General features: G+C 41.1%; 1 protein-coding gene across 9 annotated transcripts in view; it reads left to right on the forward strand.

The window, feature by feature from the left end:
- MARK2 (microtubule affinity regulating kinase 2) overlaps positions 1-24,151 on the forward strand; it is a 152,231-nt gene extending 128,080 nt beyond the window's left edge. For 8 of the 9 annotated variants that reach the window (XM_066582770.1, XM_066582773.1, XM_066582778.1 and 5 more), the window contains 2 exons: positions 10,304-10,348; positions 17,170-24,151. In XM_066582770.1, the coding sequence (XP_066438867.1) occupies positions 10,304-10,348; positions 17,170-17,521 (397 nt within the window). In that variant the 3' untranslated portion in view covers positions 17,522-24,151. The remainder of the gene's footprint in view (positions 1-10,303; positions 10,349-17,169) is intronic. The other variant, XM_066582776.1, reaches the window with a different exon arrangement.
- The last annotated feature ends 64 nt before the right edge of the window (positions 24,152-24,215 follow it).

Here is a 24,215-nt window from a genome sequence, read left to right on the forward strand (position 1 = left end):
ATTGACTTGTACATTCGTCCATATTGGGGATCTATGTTGTATTGAGTCATAATGACACCCATAGACTATTGAGCCATCCTGCACTGCTGTGTGCCTCTGATTTTATTCCGAGACACTCATAGGATGTGTTCTTATGGATTCCTACATTCTTCACATGTTCTAGTGTAAACCTCATTAGCGAACTGCTCCCTTAGAAGCATTCCTCTTGGAGGTACCATACAATGGCATACCTGGTGCCTATTAGTCCATAATACGGAACCATATGGTAGGAGTACCCAAGTAGCTTTAGTAAACGTCTGCTTTCTTGTATCTGCGGTCAGGTGAAGATCTGAGCTGAATCAGTTTGTGAAATGTTAACAAGAGAACATTTACTGTAGGATGTGGAACAATTTTACATTAAGATTTATTGTTTTTGAATGATAGACAAGACCCCTAAATTAATTCTGAACTAAGATCAGGACCCTAAAATTCAGGCAGAACTAAAATTGTCTCAGACCCCTGACCCATACTCTAAAATGAGTGCAAATCCCTTAAGGTAGCTCAAAATGAATGCCCCTTCACTTCCATGTGCTGCAGTACACAACATCCTTACACTAGTTCCATGCCGTATACCCTGTTTCTCTGAAAATAAGACATACCCTGAAAATAAGACATAGCATGATTTTCCAGAATTTGAGGATGCAAAATGATTTTTCAGGCTTTTTAAGGATGCTTGAAATATAAGCCCTACTCCAAAATTAAGCCCTGCTAACAGTTAAAGTCAATTTAAATAGTGTCCAGGCAGCTATACATGTAAAAAAGTTAAACCTTTTTGAACAAAAATTAATATAAGACACTGTCTTATTTTCGTGGAAACACGGTAGAACAGACTGGATACATTGTTCTCCTTTAATGCATCTATGGCAGTAGGTCTGTTATTATGATACATTCCAATGTTAATATGATCATATAACACGATGTTGGGATCTATATCAATCTGCCATAACCTGTGGGAAAACCCTCACAGCCAGTGTTCAGTTTCAGCACAACCAGAGTGTAAATAAAGCAATACACAATCCCATTGAAATCCCTTGACTGTCCACATAATGCACGGGCAGAGAGAAGGAAGCTCTTTGTAGCAACTTTCCATTCAGCGAAATATGAACTAATAGACGCCCTAATCCATTAACCAGACTGTATTTTAAAGGATACGGACACCTTTTGGGGTTTTTTTTTGTTTGTTTGTTTTTTTTTACTTGCACACGTTTAAGATGACAATATTGCAAATGTGCTTTTCAGCCATAAATACATTTTGTGCTGCCTGGCTTCTGCAGCTTCTACATTTTTAGATACCAGATGGTGATACTTGCCTTCACGTATTCTGGTTCTCTATTTTCTGCACCTTCTACCTATTCTTGCCTTCATTGGAGTTAGTGACTTAGTGCTTGGGAAAGGGAGGTGCAGAGAGAAAGTAGTGGCTTAGGGATTTGCAAGGCCTGATGGATAAAGGAGGAATGGAGACAGAACTTAAAGAGCAAAGGAGACTTTTGAGTAGCAGCTATGTATGTTAGTAACACACACCATGAAGGGATTAGTCCAGCTAGGCACTGAATTATAGGTGGAGCAGGACTCTGAATCTTTTGTCAATATGTGCTGTAGATGGTGGGATATTCAAAGTCTTCACAGTGAGAAACCTCTTTCTAAAATTGTTCCGCAATTTTTAGACAGCGTTTCAGATGGGTGAACTTTTTGACAATTTTTTTTTTTTATCTGACAGTTTTTCCCTCTCTAACATGCTCTTTTTTTTTTTTTTTAATTTTATGCACAGTCCTGTGACTTGATAGTGAAAAACAGCTGGAGGGTCAATTTTCTAATACCATTTTTTCCAGGCTTTTGTTACCCTTGACCCAATTTTTGACAGAAGTCATCAATTTCTAAATGAGTTGTGTTTTTGCTGGGATGGTCCTTTTTTTTAAAAAAAAACGTTAAAAAAAAAAATCATTTTTCCATTCTCTAGAACAATGTCCTCGGGCAGAGTGCCCATAGTCTCACTGCTCTTACAGTAAGGCTGGGTTCACATACGGCGGATTCCCGTCGGAAATCTCGCGGTTTGGCCGCAGCAAAAACCGGGAGAACCGCCGCGGTGGCTTTGAAGTGGCTCAGTCGCATGCTTTTCCGTTGCGGCCGGCGCTCCCATAGAGGAGAGCGCGGCCGCGACGTAAATAAACAAAAAAGGAAAGGTAAACGGACATGCTCAATCTTTGGAAACCGCGGCTGCTGCAGCCGCGGTTTCAACTGGATTTACCGCAGCGGATTAGCCGTCCCGTGTGGACGAGATTTCTGAGAAATCTCATCCACATGGCTGGCTAATTCCGAGATTACGGCCGCGGGCAGATCTGCTGCGGCAAATCCGCCCTGTGTGAACCCAGCCTAAAGAATCCCCTTCTATGTCTGTATAGAAACCTTCTTTCCTTTAGATATAGAGGGCATCCCCTTGTTATAGCCACAGTCCTGGGTATAAATGGATGATTAGAGAGATCTCTGTATTGTCCCCTGATATATTCATACATAATTACTAGGTGATCTTTCATGTGTAAAAGGATAAAAACAATCATCACTGGGATAGGTTGTCCCATGTAAAAGCACCCTATGCTACAGAACATAAGTATGCAGCCAGGAGAATGAACTGTTATCAGCTCTATTATAACTGTGTGACAGAAGCTGTGAGATCATCAGTAACTGCGATAGGAGTGTGTCTTACTATCTAAGCAGTTTCTATGGTAGGGTCCATGTAATGACGTCACACAGACTGTTGAAACTAACTGGAAAACGAACACGTTAATCCCAAGTATATCTGAGTTGGTAAGAATTTGGGATCACATGACCACCTAAGGAGAGAAAAGCCAGAAGTTTCAGCTAGAAAGTGATAACTAACCTAGGTAACACCAGCTGACTTATATATACTTAGGGGCTAGCTATATAATAAATGAAGAAAAAAATCAAATCACAAGTGTAGCCCTTTAATGTTAAAATAAGACTTATTGTTCTATATAATAAATTGCATGTATACAACCAGATTTTCCCTAAGGTATAATAAATCGGGGTGAAAATAGGTGGAGGAAACATCAACAATCTCTGTTATCCGGATGACACAACTCTGCTTGCAGAAACAGAAGCAGATCTGAAACAGCTGATTTGTAATATTAAAACATGGACAAAATCTGGAAAAGTAGTGAGATCGGTATAGCAACTAAACGTCTTCCCCATAGCCATGTATGGATGTGAAAGCTGGACTGCGAAAACGGCTCATAGAAAGAGGATTGATGCGTTGAAGCTGTGGTGCTGGCGAAAGCTGCTGCGTGTGCCCTGGATGGCGAGAGTAACAAACAGAAGTTCTGAATCGTAGAAGACCAGATATATCGCTGGAGGGAAAGATGGCCGGACTCAGACTCACGGATTTTGGCCATGTAATGCGAACAGAGTTGCTGGAAAAATCTATAATGCTTGGACAGATCAGCGGCAAAAGTAGACCTGGCCACCAAAGCACTTGATGGCTGATACTGTCAGAGCGGATACTGCCATGGATATCGCACAATTGAAAGAAGCAGTGCAAAGCCGAAAAACATGAAAGGAGCTCGTCTTTAGGGTCGTGAACGACTAAACGGCTAACAACAATAATATACAGAGATCATCAAAAGCAAGGCTCTGCTCCCAGTAATCTACACATCCAGTGAGCGGCTGTTCATAATATGTGTTAGGCTTGTTGATTTTTGGATTTAGCCCAGACCTTATATTTTTCCACATTTGCAAATAAGCTTCTATGAGGATTGGGGGTTTATGGAGTGATGATCCGGTATGGGGCCACCCTTTTCTCAGTGCTAATAAAAACACACAACTGCAACAGAACAAATGCTACGTTTTTTTTCCCCCGAACGGAATGCGCACATTAAGTACACTCACATGAACGAACCATTGAAGTCAATGGGTTCTATATACTGCATATTGTGCTCACAAATTTTGCAGCGAAATACACAGTATGAATGAGCTCCAGAGGTTGTTTCTGTGTTCCTAGAGCACATATCCTAGTAATGTTGCTAATACAACCAAAGGTTAATTTAAACGAGATGCTACAACGTGCCACACATCTGTGGCTACCAAGGTCACTAGACCTGCAAGTGTAGGATCCAACAGCACACACTCCTCTATATAGTCCCAATCAGGGTGGGGAGGAAAAATGTTGCAGAGCCATAGCAGCGGTCAATGAACCAAAAAGCCCCAAAAGTAATCCAATAGAAATAGATAAAACTAGACCTGACTCCACCTGTCATCGTCATCTTTTCGGGGTTTACTGAAGGGTTGTGGGGGCAAGTGAAGAGTGTGGCTCTCCTGATTGAGCAAGTGAAGCTTGTTCCCCCTGCTTCCTCGGTAACATCAGGGGAGAATTATCAAGCTCTTATAATAAGAATGTCCTTTGTTGCCTATAGCAACCAATCATACCTTTTAGCTTTCATTGAACCTGGGCTCGTTAATGAGTTCTGTTTTGGTTACTGTAGGTAACAAAAGACAACCCATTTTAATTATTTTATAAGAATAACGTTTCTTTGTGAAGAGACTCCAGCCTATTGTAGCTGGTACGGATAACACAGATGTCCTCGAGTTCATGAAACAGCGCTATTTGCACGCAAACAATCTGGACTGTAAAAGTTGCCATCAACCCCTGTGTTGGATTGTTTAGCGCTAATATTCTGATGGATATCCTTGGAAGCGTATTAAGAACTGAGCGTTGTCATGGGTATCCATCAGCAATGGCTCGCTCTTTGAAAAAGTGACTTCATGTTGCTGACCGCTGGAGTCAAACCTCTAGAAAAACAAGCCGCACAACTGACTGGAAGATGTGAACACTCCATAAATGGCGCTTTATAACGTTTATCGTGAAGTATGTAGTGTCTATTTTCATAATAACCCCCTTTTTCTTGGTGGCCCCAGTCATGTTGAAGTTGGAGTCTAGCTCTAGTCATAAAATAAAATACCATACCCCAGATCATAATATATGGATCTTTGGGATTGTGGACACGGCAGCACCAGCAGCTGTTAAGTATATGAAAGTTGTTCCTGACAGAAGTGCTGAAAACCTCCTTCCTATTCGACGTGTGATGCATCCAGGGTCGACGGAGCACGGAGATTACTGGGCTGCCTACAACAGCATTCAACTGCCACTGAATTTGTCATGAATGTGTCAGTGATCCAAAGTGTTGATACTTTTCTCCAACTGGTGCCCACATGCAACATTGGTCTTTGGACCCGAAAAAATCTATGTGCAAGGAGCCCAACATCGGACATTGGCTGTCTGAAAATTGGAGAGAAATGGCATCCATTCATTTGAATGGGTGTGTATGCACATGGGCATTTTTTTGTTACTCGGACGGAAAGTTAAAGTTAAACAATTTGACACACCCTGTTGTCTTCCCACAGCGACCTCAGTAGTAATAGCGACTTCTTCAAAAATAAGCAACATTCCGCCAGCTTTCTGTGCATTGCTTCTATGGCGCACAAACTGCAACAAAAATGACATAACTTTATTCTATGGGTTAGTACGATTACTACAAGATCAAACCTAATAGGGTTTTTTTTTTTTTTTTCAAACATTGAATTGTAATAAAGTTTGACGCAATTTTCTGCACGCAAGAACTTTATTTTTCCGTCGACTAAGTGGTGCGAGGGCCCTTTTTTTTTTTCTTTTTCTTGCTGGACGTCCTGTAGGTTCCATTGGTACCATTCTAGAGTACATTCAACTTTTTTATAGCTTTTAATTGCATTTTTTTCTTGGGGACTTGTTACCAAAAAAGCGCATTTCTGTCATTTTATTTTTTCTGACTGTTAATCGTGCAGGTAAATAATGCATTACTTTGATGGATCCGAGTTTTAAGGATGCAGCGATACCAAAAATGTATTTTTGTTTTATTTAGATTCTTTTATTATAAATTTGGCAAAGGAGTTTTTTTTTGTTTTTTTTTTTTTACTTTTAATAAGCTTTATATAACTTTTTTATTTGAAAAAAATTTTGGTTAACCTTCTTTTTACTTAGTCCCCAGAGGGAACAACTTGCGATGCTTTGATCACTCCTGCTATGGCATTACATCATACTGCAATCAGGCAGGCAGGCAGTCTATCAAGCCCCCGGCTGCCATGACACCCACATGGCTCACTGTGATCTCATCGTTCGGGGAATTTAAATGCCGCTATCAGAATTAACAGCTGAATTTTTAAAAGGGTTAACAGGTCTGAGCCAATTAGCTTGGTTTACAGCATAAGGCCTCTTTCACACGGGCTACAAAAATCATCGCTACAAAATGCATGTATGTGAAGCTGATGGTTTCCTCCAATGGGTTCTTTCAGGCTACAAAACATCTCATGTGAAAGAACCCATTGGAAACCATGAGCTTCACCTACATGCGTTTTGTAGCCCGTGTGAAAGAGGCCTTATATAACATTTGATATCGCAATGTGCCAGTCTATACAAATGATTGCAAATATTTGTATGGTCGAAGCAGATCTCGTTTTGCAACATACAAGGTAAATGCATATCAATTTTCATAGGAAAGCATACAAAAATGATAATGTTTGAATGTTTGGGTTTCCTAGTGAGAGAATCGCCCTGTTATAGTGCTAACTTATTCCTCTGCCTTGTACAGAGATTGTCTTCTCTCTCTCCTCAGTCCCTGCCACCAGTAGGGCCCATAATCTGTGCTCGGGGACTGACGGCAGCCACTTTACCTTGTATTGCAGTATTTTAGATGTTCTGCTGCATCTCCTTGAGTGAAGAGATAACTAGCTGCAGACCTCCCTAAGTCCCACTCCTAGCCGATGCATAATAAGCAGATGCAGTTTCTAGCGCCCACCAGCTTCCTCCTCACCTTCTGCAGACATAGGATGGCTGTATGAATCATAACCGAGTTGTCGTGAGCAGCAAATGTTTGTTGGGCTTCATCTCCTCAGTAACATGTTCATATGCTCTGGTGGATTAGGCTTGTGTCGCCTGTTTTTAGATTTGCAGTGACTGAAATTATTTATAGATTTTGGGGTGTCGCTCATAATTTTGGTGTGTTTTTTTCCTCTCCATCTCAGGTTGTTTGGCAGACTTTTTAATATATTTTACTGATGAGCTTTTACTTGGTAGAAGTGCCTTAAACTTCTTAACGACTAGTGTTTTGGTCTGAAATAAACCAGGCCCTTTTTAACAATTCTGTCCATGTGGTGTAAGGGGCTAACTGTTTTTTTTTTTCTTCTCCATGACACAGTTTTTCAATAACTAACATTACCCCTAAATCCTAAAAATGAAAAGGATTTCTATAAAAGTGTACAAAAAGAAAAAATATATATTTTAATTTTTTTTTTTTAGGTCATTTTTTAAATTTGCAAATACACACTAAACCTATTGAATTGGGTTCCCCATTTTATCTGCAATGTTTAGTCTCGGACTCTGACACCGCACGTGTTTTGAATCAAGTCAGGAAATATAACATTTTTCAGATTCTCTGCTAGCTTTCCTTTATGGTTCATTCAGACATCCATAATCCGACATCATGATAGACTTCATGTTACGGCCGAAAATATTCTTTAGCCCGCGGGTGTAATTGCCTGAACGTACAGCATTGTAAATCCAGATCAGACCTTTTTTTACAGAAGGTTTTTTTTTTTTGGGATTCTGCACTTTAACCCTTTGCAATCCAATTTTGGATTCAGAGTTTCCTAGGGGGTGTTCTCTTTCTGCTATTTCACAATGGCGCCATCTGCTGGCTAGAGCCAGTACTGCGGTATGGGACATGCTGTAGAGGCTCCCAACAGAGCGGACAGTAATATACAGTAAGGATATCCTGCTGGACGTCTTTCGACATCGGAGCTGTACATCCTTTAATCAGAATGTCTTCAGACATCACAGTGGATTGGAAAGGGTTAATTCACCATTGAGAATTACACACCAAAATGTCAAGTCTCCTTGCTGATTTTGATGCGGATTTGCCAGCAAAATTAAGCCATTTTCATTCTGCATCACATCCGCATGGAGCTGTGTGGAATGTCCTGTGGCTTGCAGATTCCACCTGTGTGAAAGATCCTTAATGATAGTTGGTGCCAATAGGTCTGCATTCCAGCTATGAATTGCCTCTATAATATGTACCCTATAATGGTGACACATCATGGCCAGGTAGATATACATATAGAAAGTGTGTACTGTATATAGATTACACTTATAAATCTGTTTCCTGTACATACATATGGGGGCACTAGTATAAGAAAAGCTATTTTATAGAAAGTTTGTCAGTTTTTATTTATTCCACTACATTTTACTGATCCCTCGGAGTTCAGCTTCAAACACAGTAGTATGCAGCCTGTACTGTTATGAAGGAAGATACTTCTAGTGGAAGAAGCCCTGCACACAGGGTGAAGTGGCGTGCTTTGTTTTTAGTATCCCGCTGCTGCAGCAGCACCCAGAGAAGTTTTTGGTTTTTTTCTTTTCTTTTTTTAAAGGGCCAGCTTTGCTAGAGCAGTGGCGGTACCAAAATGGGAAGGGAACAAGCAGAGATGATCAGTAAATGTACAGTTATTTTGCATGCACAATGTTATGATTTCAGCTATTTTATTGCTAAAGGGAAACCTGGCACAGCCCCTTCTAAGGTTTAAAGAAATTTCAGTAGACTAGCAGTATGCAGGAATGGATTGAGTCCACAGAAGAATCAGTAACAGGGTTAGATGCATAGAGGCTTGTTTGTGTGTATAGTTTTGTCATGTCTTATCTAAGCCTCCAGGCATAAGAGTCGTCATTAAAGAGAACCTCTCGATACCTTTTGATCCCTGTAAACTGCATTATGAGGTGAGGCATTCCAGGAGGGTGCTTTTTTTATACTCACCAGGTCCCCCAATCCAGTGCGGTGTTCCCAAGAAATTGGTGCACATACGCAGCGGGACTCTTCAGAAGGCTGTGTGCGCGTGTGCTTCTCAATTGATCTCTGTTGGAAAGTGTATGCACAAAGCCTTCTGAAAAGTCATGCTGTGTACGCTGATCGTGGGATCCGGTGAACATAAATGAAGCATCACCGACTCCCCTTTCTGTCGCCTATTTGAGCCTCATAATGTAGTTTATGGAGCTCAACAGAGCTGATTTAGGTTCCCTTTTAAGCCCTGACTTTCTGGTAATTTAATGAGTTGCTTCTGCTGACTCTGGCCCAGTCTACACAGCAAAATTGGTAAGTGAACTATGCCCCAGTATCTTGAATGAGAGGTCAGCTTGCTGCTGGGAATCTCAGCTATTGTCTTTGGGGTATATTTGCATCAGCAAGCACAATATCTGAGTTTCTAAGATGGATATAGCACTTGTAATGCAACTTTTTTTTTTTTCTATGCAAGTTTGATACGATTTATGAGAGAATCTCATAGCTGAACATGCAAGTTTCAAGTGTGAAAATCGCATATATATTCAATGGGAAAAATTAAAGTTTACATTGCACTCGCATGAAACTTGCATGTATATGTGACTGCGATGCAATTTTCTTTTTCACAACCATTGGAAATTGGTAAGATTTCGGCAGACTCACAGAAAAATAGAACATGCCGCGCTTTTTTTTTCTCTTTTTCCTGGTCTCTCTTAATCTAGTAGCATTGCTGCAAAAGAAAAATTGCCCACATATATAGACCCATTGCAAATAATGGGTTCTGTTTTCGTGTGAGTTTTCTTTGCATCTCGCAATGCTCAAAACTCGCACAATAAATGCACCAATGTAAATACACCCTCAAACTGTGGTGGAATCTGGCAGCAAGTGTTCATTTACCCTTTGGCACTGCTACAGAACTGAAGTATTACACAGGACCCACTGAAATAAATGAGCTGGCTGCTTAACCCATGGACATGGACATGCTGGTCCCCCAGAGGAAGATACTGTGTGTTTTATGTAGCTGTTCTCCCTCTGGACAATAGATGAAGATGCTGTGTAACCCCCTTTGACTCAGAATTCACTGTTGGTGTGTGTTTTAAATAAAAAAAAAACAACCTCTTTAATAAAAACCGCCATTGTAGCATTTTATGCTATACATGATTTTAGTGCTATACACTAATTATTTTGGGTTTTTTGGAGCATTTCTTCCCTTGAAAGCAGTTCTTTATTTATGGCTTTGTGTACTTATGTAGAATGTCATCATTTGTGAAATAAGAATCAGCTGTGAATGTTACAATGTATTTCAATGAAGACATAAGCTACAGTATAGTCAGTCCATGCTCTGCAGAGTTAAGAGTGCACACATTGAACAGCCTTTTTTACCTCTCTTTTTTGAGGAACCCAAATGAACCAGAAGGGAAAGATCGAGTGGAGAGCACCAGGTGAGACCCATGACCTTGTATCATTGTTCAAATCCATAATCACTTCCTATTCCATTTCATTTTTTTATTTGCAGTTCTTCTCCCATTTCCACCTCATTGTTCCTGCTGAACTTCCAGTATATTTAAATTCTTTTGCACTTCTATCTTTTCATTTCCTTGTTCATTCCTTGAACCGCTGACTCTCCCTGTGGGCTTGCTCTTATTCTTCTTTCCCTCTGGAATCTGATTCTAAGTAACTTTGATCCTGATGTATTGGAGCTCTTCACCATTTTGTCTTTTCCAACTTTTGGTTATTTACTACTGCAGAGCAACACCTTCTACGCCGTCAAAACATGGTGGTGGATCAACAGCAATTTTAAAAAAAGCTTTTTATGGCCGGGTCCACAATCCTTCACCACAAACTGGATGCACTTTCACCTTGTAGCTTTCAATTGGTGAAATCTGTGACCTTTCTATTGGGGAAATATGGCAGGTTTTAATTTCTGCAGGATTGCTTAATGATATATTTTTTTACAGCATTTGAATGGTCTTAAAGGGGTTGTTTTGAATGAATTTTTTTTAACAGCAAGCTTGTGTAGACTATAAGATTGTCCCCTACCACTTCTACATCCCTACTTTCATTTTCCCTGCTGGGGTTTGTACGAGTACTGCTGTGGTGACGTCCATATACACACGTGATGGCTACAGTCAATGCCATAGAGAGAAGAGGCACCCAGTGTGTAGACCCCTTGTTACAGATACGTGTAGGTGACGATTTGTATGCGCACCTTGTGTTTTGCATACTGAAGGCTCCTGGTTGCTGTTGCCTCAGAACTAATCACTTAATCCACTGGTGGAGCAAGAGGTAATGAATTTGTCAAGACTGAGTAACGTTCGGTTCAGGATCAGGAAAATCTTGCACCTTTTCAGTATTACAGATTTTTACTAAAGTATACAGGCTACTACTATGCTTTGAGCCACCACAGACTCTTCTGTTAATCGGTGACTCAAAACATGCTGTAACAGCCTATACCTTAATAAAGTCCATAAAACTGGAAGATTGACAAATCTTCCCTAGTCCTGCACCAAATGTTGCTCAGAATCCTGACAACTACAGTTAATCACAGACCTCAGCCATCATGTGCATACACATCACTACTGTAGCACATAAATGGAGTCTGGTGAGTATAGCTTATTTTATACCCATGCTTACTGTAAAAAACAAACAAACACTTATTTGTACTGCATTTTTGGTTTTGATTATGCACTGGAATTTTGCACCAGATTCAACTTTGCTGTTATCAATTAGAGGAAATGTTTGTTACTTGAACTACAACATTGGTATACCATATATAAAACTTGCATAGGTGAACGTGTATTTTGATATGTCCTCTTAAGGCTGGCTGTCCACAGGTGAGGTGACATAGCGAGAGCCACAGCGATAAATCGCACGCGGAGCTCGTATGACATGCTCTCCATAGGATAACTATTAAAGCACAACCTACTACACACGAGCGGAGAATCATAGCGATTTTATGGTCGTATAATTAAAACCACGGCATGACTCATTCTCTGCAGTGAGCCAATCAATATAGGTTCATCGCGGAGACCTTTTTATTGCTCCTCCCCTGCGGCAGAATTTTGCTAGCGATATTCTGTCGCACCCGTGGACAGGCGGCCTTTGTGGTGGTGATGCACTACACTATATGCCTGTTGCACTTCAATGGGGTTTGTAATATCCATTATATAGTAAACACATGCAGCCATTAAATAAACTTTTACAACATATCTGTTTGCACAATAAAAACTTCCATTCGCTGACTGCAGTCAGAAAACTTGTTCTGATCACACAGCTTTTGAGATTGGAATGGTGGTAGATTATCCATGTCATGGCATCTGGTGCAGAGGAGGGTGCGGGGATTGCCCTCAGCAACCAGATTCCAGGTCTCCTTTGGAAAATGCAAACCATCTACGTCTATGGGCAGCTGCGTAATTTTTTTATTCTTTGAACTAGTTGTGATACATCTTTCATAATGAATTAGTTGTTCATCTGGAGTCCAGGATTAGAGATGGTTATGTGACAGTCCTGTGCTTGGCTCACAGAAAACCGCATACAATAGTGTAAACCACAAACAATAAAAACCCTTTAGTATACTTTTTGTAAGGGTATGTTCAGATGCGGCAAGTTTGCAGAAGTTTCTGCAATTGAAAATCTGTTCCATTCATGGAGTGGTGCATTTATTTCTGCAATCTCCATTCAGATGGGCTGAATTGACACATGTAAGACTTATTAGAGATTTCACCTACTGTCTAGTTTAACAACTAACTTTGGGCCTGTCACTGTTGGAAAGAAGCCATTAAAGTAGTAGGCAGATCTGGTTGGATTTTTAAAGTGAAGCAGTTGCTAGCAGCGACCCATCAGATCCCAGAGCTGCTTATTCTAATGGTCATGTTAAAATGAAGTAATCTGGTTGCTGTGTGGCCAACTCTTCCACTTATGTCGATTTTTAATAAACTCTTTCCATAGAGTTTTTAGGGGCTTTGTTGCAACCAGTATGATTTTTTTATTTATTTTTTTTTCTCTAGTCCACAAAATTTAGTTATGCTATAGGCCGCCTGCAGACGGGCGGGTCGGATCCGGCGGTGAGGATTCTCGCCGCGGGACCTGACCCGAGCGCCTGCAGGGACCAGCACGTACTCATCCGCGGCTCCGGCTGTTTGATGTGCCGGCTTGCCGGGCAGCTGCCGCATGCGCGGACCAGAGCCGGCGGTGGGTGAGTGACGTTTCTGTGCGCGGCTCGCGGAGCCCCGCACAGAAATAGAGCATGCTGCGGTTTGTTTACCGTGCAAGATTACGCGCGGCCAAACCACGGCCGTCTGCATAGGATTGCATTTGTTAATGCAATCCTATGCAGGCTTGCAGCAACGGAAATCCCGCTACAAGATTTCCACTCGTGTGCAGGCGCCCATAGGCAGCAAGGCAATTTTTTGGAAGTCCAGCTTGATGTTGTATAGATAAATATTAATTGGCTACAAAAATATTTTGTCTAATGTATCAAGCTTGACTTCCCAAAAACTTGCCATTATTGCCTACAGCACACTTAAGTATGTAATTTACTGTGCGAAAGAGGAGTTGCATAGAAGTTGAGTTGCAATACTTCCCACCACCCACTGCCCCCCCCCCCCCCCCCCCATTCTGTTGGAAGCCAGTTAGGAAAGATGTAGAACTTCATGTCTCTGCTTTGTGTTTGAATATATGTGAAAAATGAAAGCAAGCACTTCAAACGTAGGAGTGCTATGCAACGGTTCATAATGTGTGCACACACCTGGGGAGGTTGTGATGGCACAACAATAATAGAGCAATTTGCAGAAATAGATGATCAACACTGCTCCAGCTCTTGGTATACTCTGACGGGGAAATCCCCTTAAATTGCAGTGATAAAGCAGGGGGTGGCTGGATCATTTCAACATCAGTGCTGCGAAAGGAAGGGACTTCAGTTACTGTAGAAGTAGACTATATTTTATATATTAAATGCATTTTAGTTTTCAATTGCATCCTTAGGGTGGCTTCACACGAGTGTGTGCGTACCCACGTACGCACACAAACACGTGAATGCAGGTCCGTGCATTGCCTTCAATGGAGCCGCGGCTGCTGCCAGCGGCTCCATTGAAGGCAATGGTCTGCTGGCACCTCTGAATTTTTCAGGGAGGAGCTTATATGTAAAGCACCTCAGCCAATCACAGGCAACTCTTGCTGAATGACAGCCGAGAGCTGTGATTGGCTGAACGCCTCAGCCAATCACAAGCAACTCTTTTAGCAGGCTCAGATTTTAAATCCCTGGCTGCTGAAAACTGCTCTGAACAGCCAGGGACAGCGCAGAGAGGATGCGGCTGAGCCCCGACAGCTGAAGGAAGGTGAGTGTGATATTCTTTTTTTATTTTTTTAACACCACTTTTCTTTGTTTTTCATGGACGAGTTTATATTTAAAGCCCTTCCCTGAAAAACAATTACAGAATGCTGGCAGCTGGATCCCCTACCGCAGGTGTGATGTGACAGCTGCGCTAGGGAGTTCTTTATTCGCCGCAGGGATGAAGAATTCCTTTGCTGCATCTGTCACAGATGTGGCAGGTGCAGCAGGGAATTCTTTCTCCTCGCGGGGATGAAGCAAACGCAGGTGTGTTCTTCATCCCCTCGGGGACACTGCAGCGGCGGACAGGTAAGGTTTTGTTTTGTTTTTTTGTTTTACACTAAAGTTCTTGTTTTTCAGGTAAGAGCTTATATGTAAAGCTCTTCCCTGAAATACAATTCAGGGGTGCCGGCAGCCCATTGTCTTCAATGGAGCTGCCGGCAGCAGCCGTGGCTCCATTGAAGACAATGCCTGCATTCCCTGTGGTGCACGCATGTCCTATCTTTGCAGGCACACGCCTGTAAAGCACGGACATGTGCAAACATCATAGGGAATGCATTGCTTGTAACAGAAGCTGATTTTGTGCGTGCGTATGCATGCACAAAAACACACATGTGAAGCTACCCTTTAATTGTGGATGCATTCTAGTGTTTTTACACACAATTAAAAGGCAAAGTAATGCTTAAAGAAGCTGTCACATATGTTTAAATTGAGGAAATATCAAAGGAAATTACAATTAAAACTAATGAAATTAATAATAAATGTTAGGCTTGTAGAGCTAAAAGGTCCAAAGAAAGTAAATATAATTTTTTAAAGTTTTCAAAAAATGACAAATGCAGCCTAGGTCTTCAATGGCCACTGATTTGCTGTTTGAACCCAGTTATAGATCTACCAGTTCAGTTTTCCACTGAAAATTTCCAATTTCTCTGCTGCCATGCTGTTTGATGAAATCCACTTACAGTTGGGTGTGTACTAAGCCAGGCATTCTGCCACTCTGTACTAGCCAGGCCTTCCCCTCACACGCTTCCCATGCTGCCTTGCACAGCCCTGCTTCAATCAACTGCAAAGTAGCATCTGAATGCCCATCCCTCTTTTGCATATAGTAACTAGTGATGTTCTCATGTGCCTGAGAAGCTAAATGCCTAATGACTGGCAGTGGATTGCAAAGCTGCTTGATAGGATACCCCTAGGGGCATAAAAAGTTTTTATTTTACCACTGAAAATCAAGATTGATGATACAGACTATTAGATGAGCGAATGTGTGAAAAGTTTGTGTCCATTTTTAAATCATTTACCTTTCTAAATTGCAAGTACAAAAAGCTAGAATACATTCACAAGTTATCCTTGGTACTTTATACCACAATCTATTTCTCCTTCGTTGGCACCGCTGATGTTCCATTGATGCAGCCAACTCTGCCTTGTTTTCCGCCTCATGAAGTCAGGGAAGGATGCTCTCAAGATCTCCTTTTGTGTCCTAGATATTTATCATACTTTGAATCTTTTTGAACTGACACCTTTTGAGGGGGTCTAGGAAGAGAACTTACAATAAGCCATCATTTTGCCTTTTGTAGCAAATGTGGTAGAATGAAAAAAAAAAAAGATGGCAGACTTTGTCCTGATCGAGCCAATTACATTTTAATGTATTGTACATACAAGAGTTTTCTAGTTTTGACGTAATGTGCCCTAGGACGGCATATGAAAAACTGTAGTAGCGTCTCAAACTGTTGTACCACAAAACAAGTTGTTCCCTATGCACACGACCGACTGCTGGGCCCCCCGCTGACCCAGAAAACCTAGAGTCCAGTGAAGACAGCGATGGTCGCATGTGTCCACCACCACAGTATTTTTTTTATTTTTTAATGGGGCAGCAGGAGATGGAGCGTTTGATTAGGCTCCTCTCTGGTGGTACCATTTGAAATGAATAAGGCAGCGGCACTATTCTGGAATGCACCAGACACACATTATTGAGATCGGTGGTGATTGCTGGGACCGCCACCAATTTTACAAGGTATTCCCTATTCATCTGGTTTTCATAGACCGTGCTTTTTTAGGCGGGGTCACACGGGACGGAATTCCAAAAGAATGGCTGCACTGAAAAACCACGAGGATTCCGCTGGAAAAGCACAGCTTCATAACCCACAGCCGTTAGCCACAGGTTTTCGAGCGGTTTCGCCGTCGGCATTCTGCTGTGGCTTTCTCTCCATAGAGAGGAGAGGGGCCGTTGCGAAAATGAAAGAAGAATTGACATGCTGTGTCTGTTTTCCGCGGCGCATGTCCATTTCCGTTCGGCTTAGCTGCAACAGATCTGCTTCAGCTAGTGGATGAGATTTTTGCAAAATGTATTCCACTTTGCTGGCTAACCCTGGGATTAGGAACCGCAGGCGGGATTGCTGTGCGGAAATTCTGTCCCATATGAACCCAGCCTTAGGGTATGTTCACATGTGACCTCTTGACATTAGTAGTTTTTTTTATTTAAACCTGTTCAAATTTGCTTTCCTTAAGCACAGCCTAAATAGAAATGACCTCCACTTTCAGCCTGATTATTAGCATTCATTGACTGTAGTGGATTACAGCTGATTGTATTGGATACATCCTAGGGCCATTTCACATGTGTTTCACAGGCAAATGACCAGACTCTGACTAAATCTCAAAGCATCATAGGGATCTTGTAGGGCCGGAATACTCGTCTGTATTATGGGCACATAAATACGCCCTTTTTACGCACATATAAGACAGGCCTTTTTGCTTCCTTTGTTTTACCTTCTGTGGTCATGGAAAAAAGAAATTTAAGTGGTTTCTCCTGCCAATATTGTGATTGTGAGTGCCCCCGGCAGAGGATGTATTAAGAGCTTTGTTTTTAATTCACGGATTTGCATGTAGGTTAACAAACTGCTTACTTTCATATAAAAATATATTTTTGTCTTGTTTCTTCAGGCCTCAGTTGACTGTTGCAGAAAAAGAAAAAGAAGACCTGAGGGACTCCAAGCCACGGTCATTGCGCTTCACGTGGAGCATGAAAACCACCAGCTCAATGGAGCCTAATGAGATGATGAGTGAAATCCGCAAAGTGCTGGATGCCAATAATTGCCAACATGAGTCACAAGAGAAGTACATGCTGCTTTGTGTCCATGGCTCACCAGGTCATGACAGCTATGTACAGTGGGAGATGGAGGTGTGCAAGCTTCCACGGCTCTCCCTCAATGGTGTGCGTTTCAAGAGAATTTCTGGCACTTCCATGGCATTTAAGAATATTGCCTCCAAAATTGCCAACGAACTCAAACTTTAACAGGGCTTTTTGCTCTGTAAGGGATAGAGACAAAATAAGACACTTAACAGGCACCCCTCCCCTAGCCTGACCAGCCCTTTTAACCAAGAGGATGCCGGGATTTCCATTTTGGCATTTCATGCTGACCTGCCCTGGAAGGGGCTCAGCAGTGATCTAGATGGAGACGGGCAGGGTGCCCTGGCCTAAACTACTGCTCCTTTCACCATAGGTTTTGAGGGTTATTTTATTTGAAATAGATTTATAATTTTTTTTTTTTTTTTTTTTTTTTTTTTAAGATTGGGTTTGGGACTCAGATTGTCTAATAGACTGCTAAAAAAAAAAGTCTTGTAGAAAGCGAGCTAGAATGGTTACCCCTCCATTACATGTGCAACTGTATAATATTTAATACAGTTTTAAAAATGAAACCACCAGATTTGAAGGGGTAATATCTGTTCTTTCCCTTTATTCACAGACCGTTCCAAGTTCCCTTTGTACAGAATTTGTTTAAAAAAAAAAAAAAGAAATGTCTAAAACACTGAACTACTAGCTCAGGGTGGCTATACGACACAGGTACAGGTGAAGACTGCCCACTACGGAGTAAGTTTTTGTGGGTAACTAGTTTTGTTAGGAGGAAAATAAGTGGGCAACAGCTATAAAAAAGTTTTTTTCTTTTTAGCTTTTTTTTTTTTTTTTTTTTCTTCCTGAAAATCTCAACACTGCTGTTTCAGTTGGAAATGAGCAGTGCCGCATAGTGGTGGGTACAACTTCAGTTACTCCATGGTACAAACTACAGACCCTTCTATCGCAGAGGTAGGCTAATGTATTTCTGTCTAGTTTAAATGATCCATCTTCTCCTTCCCTTTTCATGTATCATTGCTAAAAAAAAAAACAGTTATCAAAGTCGGAGGAGCACAGAAATTGCTCACTTTGACTTAATCCTCCATATTCAGTATTCCCACTCCTCCTCCAGACTTGGCAGTATGGCAACACATCACTGTAACCATATCACATTATACGGAATGCACCCTTTTTGATATTTGTATGAACGGTGGCAGGAGCAGAGGTTGACTGCAGAGCTCGCAGTGTATATATGTCTAGAGCTAGATATAAATCCAGGAAAGTATCAGTGAAATACCTATTGTGGTGGAATGAATGGACGCTGCCCTGCTGAGGAAATGCCTGTAGAATGGCAGCGGATCAACCAGTACATCATATTGGACTTTCTAAAAAACCCCTCAGCAGCAGTTACAGGATTTATCTGTTGTATATATCAATCTAAAATCTGTGTGTGACTCCGAGCTGCAGTTGAGGGGTGAAGTAGTTACCTTGACCTACAGGCGGTGATTACTTGCCAGATTTGCAATTTATTTAGTTATTTTGTTTTTCCTTTTGTGTGAATGATTTAATTGCTGTTTGGAAAAAAAGAGAAGTTCTATGACAAAGCCTTTCTTATTGTTTCATTAAACCACACCTCATCACTCTAACATCAACTCTTTCGGCAATACGAGAATGACATTCATAGAACAATAGGTTTATTGCAGCTCAATAATGGAACAAATAGCTGTAATGTCCAGCCGCAGCACATTGCTGGTTCATAGGAAGGTGTTTGTATTTTACTTGCTGCTTTAAGTTTCTAATCCCCCTAGGCTATACACAATATCATCGGTCTTGCATAGCTTCAATGCAGTTATCTTACCATCCTTACTAGGACTGCAACATGTGAACGTGCAGCAGGTCAACCTGACAGAACACAATAGCACTTAGTTTGGGCCGTAGTTGCATACATGTTGCAGCTGTAATAAGGACACTAAAATAGAGCTGTCGGATATCTGTGTATTTTAGTAAACCCTTCACTTCACCCTGCTTAAAACAAGCATGGCAGAAGAGCGGACCTCTAAATTTTCATGATCATACTTATTCTTTTGAATTGGACGTCTGTAGATGTTGAACCACCTCTACTTTTTCCTCAAATACATAGGTTTTATTGTAAAGTGGTTAGTTGGTTTTATATAAATAAAGCTTAATCATTGTATAATGAAGTTCTGACACTTTATAATAATTTCAGCTCCTCCATTTTCCTGATCCTACCGGTTGTCGATGAATGGAAACCTTTTTGACTAGATCCAGTTGCTGAGGACTTGGCCTGATCAAATAGGTGCATTGCTCATTAACTGCTTAGCTTCACATGCATGTACATCGGGGGAGCAATATATTGCCACACATGTAGGCATAGCTCCTGACTATACGCACAATCACAAGTTCAGCCATGGAAGAGTGACTAACAATACCAACCAATTCCATGCAGAGGCTGTCCATTAGACTGTCCTACTATTTACCTCTTTTAGGCCACCTTCACACTCTTTTAATGTGCTTGTTTTGGGGGGCTCTCCTCCTATTACAAACCTATGGAAAAATGCCTAGAAAAAAACACAAAGCATAGTATTTACTAAAAAAACAACCATGGACTCCAAAAACCACTTGCGTGTTGTACGTTTCATAACTCCATTTTGACTTGCGGTGGTGGTTTTCCTACTGTGCTGTCAATCCACCTAGTGCTTTTGAAGGTGCATTCATACATGGCCGATTTCCTGGGGATTTTGGTGCAGATCTGCAGCCGTTTTCACAACCTCAATTTAAATTAAATTGGAATTGTGAGATCTGCACTCATATCTGTATCAAAATTCCTTTCAAATCTGCTACATTTGAATGCACCCTTCGTGAAAATTATAAAGTGTTTTTTTTTGGTTGAACAAATAGATGTGCACTCATTGTCAAAAAAAAATTAACACCTAGGAGTTGTCGTTGTTCCTGCAAAACTCTGCATACAGTCACATCTCATGCAGATATGCAAATGATTAGAGCTGTGGCGTGATTAGATGAACAGTCTTGCCACCTGAGGTCCTAAAAGTGGTTTCACCCATGGCCTACAAAAAGGCTTTTTCCGCTTGTGTAGAGCTTGTTGACTACTAGACGCCTCTACGACACAATCAAGGAACTTTTGCCCAGTTAATGTTTGCCCTCTGTTATTGGAATGTGAGAAGCTGGATGGTTGTATTGACAAATTGCTCGCCAGCTGGGCCATTCTGACTAGAGTTTTAGGAGGTGTTGGGACAGGGCAGGAACACAATGCAACCAGGCTCAGGACACCCTCGACAAACCACCAGTAGAGGGGATCCTACAACGAGCATAAGCAGCTCCATCTGTCTGCTAGTCAGAGATAGGTGACACCATTGTTACAGGCTCCTTTGTTGGAACAATTTCCAAGTGCTTGGTTGAAGGACATTTTGGTCTCATGGCACCCACTGCTTGTACTGCCGATGAGACCCACCTATCTTTGTGTTTGCAGTAGTGTTGTTAACAATGAAAGTCTATTGCAATGGGGTGGAACCAGATTTGTCTTTAGTGACATTTAAGCTAATGATGCTCAGTTGCACACACCAAGGGTGTCATGGGAATGCTTCCACATTGCCACATTTCACTGCCAGGTCACCAGATCTATCGCCAATAGAACATGTATGGAACCTTCATGGTGGCCAATATCACATCTTGCATCCAAGCTAGAGGCTGTAGTACAACAGGGTATTACTCTCCAAGTATTCAGTTTTCTGCAATAAATTCTCCTTTTGCTCTGATGTTGTAATCACTTATATCAATGTTATGACACACCTTTCACTAGATTCTCACAACTCCTCCTAGGTGCTTGACTTTTAACAATGAGTGCACAATTCTAACAGCTCATAAAGAAGTGCAGGCATTTATACAATACAGAATAAAGCTGTAAACGGTTTTGGGTGCAGATTTTTGGAAAAACTGATTTTGGCTTAAAGGACCTGAAATACCAAAGTGGATCAATCAGGAAAGCGCAGTAGAAAAATCTTTCTTTAGATTTTCCATATGTCTTGAACCCACTTCCAAAAAAGCTGAACTGTGAAACCATCCTAGTCCCTTAGAAATCAGTTGTATTTCTTGATGAGGTGTATAAAGCCAGAGCCTCAGTGACATATATAAAAGAAATATTTAAGTGAGAACTTCTTCCTAATCTATCGGCAATCATCCATATAACTTTTAACCACTATGCTCACATTCCCTACTGTAGACTTGCCCACCTTCCCTCCTAAGCAAACACAGTACCCCACAAAGTGACTTAATTTTGCTTTGCTTATACAATTTAGTCTTTTGAAATTAAGTATAAAAAATTCAAACCCACATTTTCCCCACACAATTGACTTTTTTTGGACATGACTCTAAAAAATTGTTTCAAAGTGATCAAAGTACTGCATTACTGCAAATGTGGTCAAAAGAGAAAAATACATAATGCCTGAATTGTAGGAGTTTTGACACGTCTCCCAATAAAAATTGAATGAAAATGATCAAAAAGCCTTATGTACTAAAAAATGGTACAAGTAAAAGCTACAGCACACCCTGCAAAAAATGAACCCTCACAAAGTCCCATCAATGGAGGGTGAGGACAAAATATTTGAAAAAAGTTAAGGGATTAATACTAGTGATTTAAATACATCACAAAACACTTTTATTCAAACCATTTCATTTATGTTTCCAAGAGTAATAAACACGCATTTGGTATCACAATAACTATGAAGACTAGCACAATATTGTATTACTTCAGCTAAACTGCATTAAAAAGAACTATGGTCTACTGGTTTTCTTTGCATTCCGCCATCACGTGCTCCTCATGCATGCTCCACATGGCTCATTCTGTGCACCAATGCTAATAATTCTCTGCTAAATTACAGAACTTTTGACTATACAATGGTAAAACTTTATTTACATGTAAACTTGTATAACGCCTATGTTATACTACACTGTCAAAAATAATTCAAGCCCCGCAGAAGGAGTTGTAACTTCATGCAAAATTTTGCAACAAAAAGACATCTCAAGCAGATACGCAAATGATTAGAGTTGTGTCGTGGTTAGATGAATGGTATTGCCACTTGAGACCCTGAAAGTGGTTGCACCCATGGCCTTTAAAAAGGCTTAAAGAGGTTACTTGTATGTAGTGGACCTAATTTTCTGCTTGTGTAGAGCTTGTTGACAACAAGGCGACTGGCCTAAGGCCACTCTCGATGGACCACAAGTATGGTAGTCTGATTATTCAACAAGCATAAGCAACTCCAGCCAGAGGCAGGTGCCACTATTGCTACAGGCCTCTGTGTCTGTCTGAACCATTTCCAGGCGCTTGGCTGAAGAACATTTGGTCTTACAGTGCCCATGATGTTTACTGCCTTTTACACCCACCCACTATTGCCTCTGTTTGCAGTGGTGAACGACAACCCGACTTCCACACTGTAGCAGTTCAGTTTTGTCTACAGCGAGAAATCAAGCCTTAGCTTTGGCATTGATTATAGCTGTGTTCGAGTCTAGAGACCTAGGGGTGAGCATCTCAATCATGTCTTTGCTATGGAGTGGAACAATGTCCCCACTGCTGTTGTGATGATCTGGAGGCCCATTGCATTTGACAGTCTGTCACACCTAGTAGTGATGGTACGAGGAAATATGAGCGCTCAGCGATATGTTTAGGACATTCTGCAGCAGCCTGTGTTCCTCTCATGACAAGGCTTCCAAGAGGCATTTTCCAGCAGCAAAATGGTCAGCCAAACACAGCAAGGTTGTCTCAGGAATGCCCCCTCCATGACCTGCCCATTCGCTAGATTTATCACCAATGGAATATAAATGGGAGCATCTGGGATGCCAACTTTGAGCCTCTAGAGCTAGGCTGTCAGTTACAGCAAAGGTAAACTGATATACTGGATACCATACGGAACCTGTATGCCTCTACCCATATCACATCTTGTATCTTGTCGAGTTAGAGGCGGTACAACAGGGTACTAGAGCCTCTATGCCCCCCATATCACATCTTGTATTCAAGCTAGAGGCAGTACAACAGGGTACTGGAGTCTCCATGCCTGCCCATATCACATCTTGTACCCAAGCTAGAGATGCTCTAGTACCCTGTTGTACCATCTATGATCCCTGTATCACATCTTGTATCCAAACTAGAGGTGGCAAAACAGGGTACTGGAGCCTCACTACAAGTGTTCAGTTTTATGCAATAAATTATCCTTTTGCTTTGTAACATTAATATAAGTGATTACAATATCAATTACACAAAGTTTCATTCAATTCTGACTCCTCCTATGGGCTTAATTTTTTTTGACTGAGTGCATTTGAGACGCATTTCTTGGTTTCCAATATACAAAATCGAGGAAATTATCTAGTCAAAATAAGAAGAAACCTTACTTTAGGAGAGCGTTTCTCTAATACCTGGCTATGTGAATTTTGATGCCTACTTGTGGCAACTTTTTGCCCAGGTCCATACCATAATCTGCTCTGTGTGCTCAGCAGGGACCTTGAACTCTTTAAAATGGAAGAGTCTGAGGTAGAACGGCTATTTGATTATTATATAGTATGCTGCAGTAACTAAAGATTTACCTTTTTTTTTTTTACCCCATTGTTCTCAATGGACTTTCAAAGCTTTTCTTCTGTTAATTCAATGGAAACCCAGTGAAACGGAACAAAGAGCTGCACTAGTCTAAAAAAACCTGTTTGCTTCCATTCTGCAAGGTTTAAATTTTGTTTTTGAAAGCCCATTGAATTAAAACTGAAATAAACGTTTCCTTTTTTCCCCCCCAGTATCAGCACATCTCCATTTCTGTGGTTAAATATATTTACACTGCATCCTGCCACCATTCAGGAT

The sequence above is a fragment of the Eleutherodactylus coqui genome, chromosome 11 (genome assembly GCF_035609145.1).
Source record: "Eleutherodactylus coqui strain aEleCoq1 chromosome 11, aEleCoq1.hap1, whole genome shotgun sequence".
NCBI classification, from domain to species: domain Eukaryota; kingdom Metazoa; phylum Chordata; class Amphibia; order Anura; family Eleutherodactylidae; genus Eleutherodactylus; species Eleutherodactylus coqui.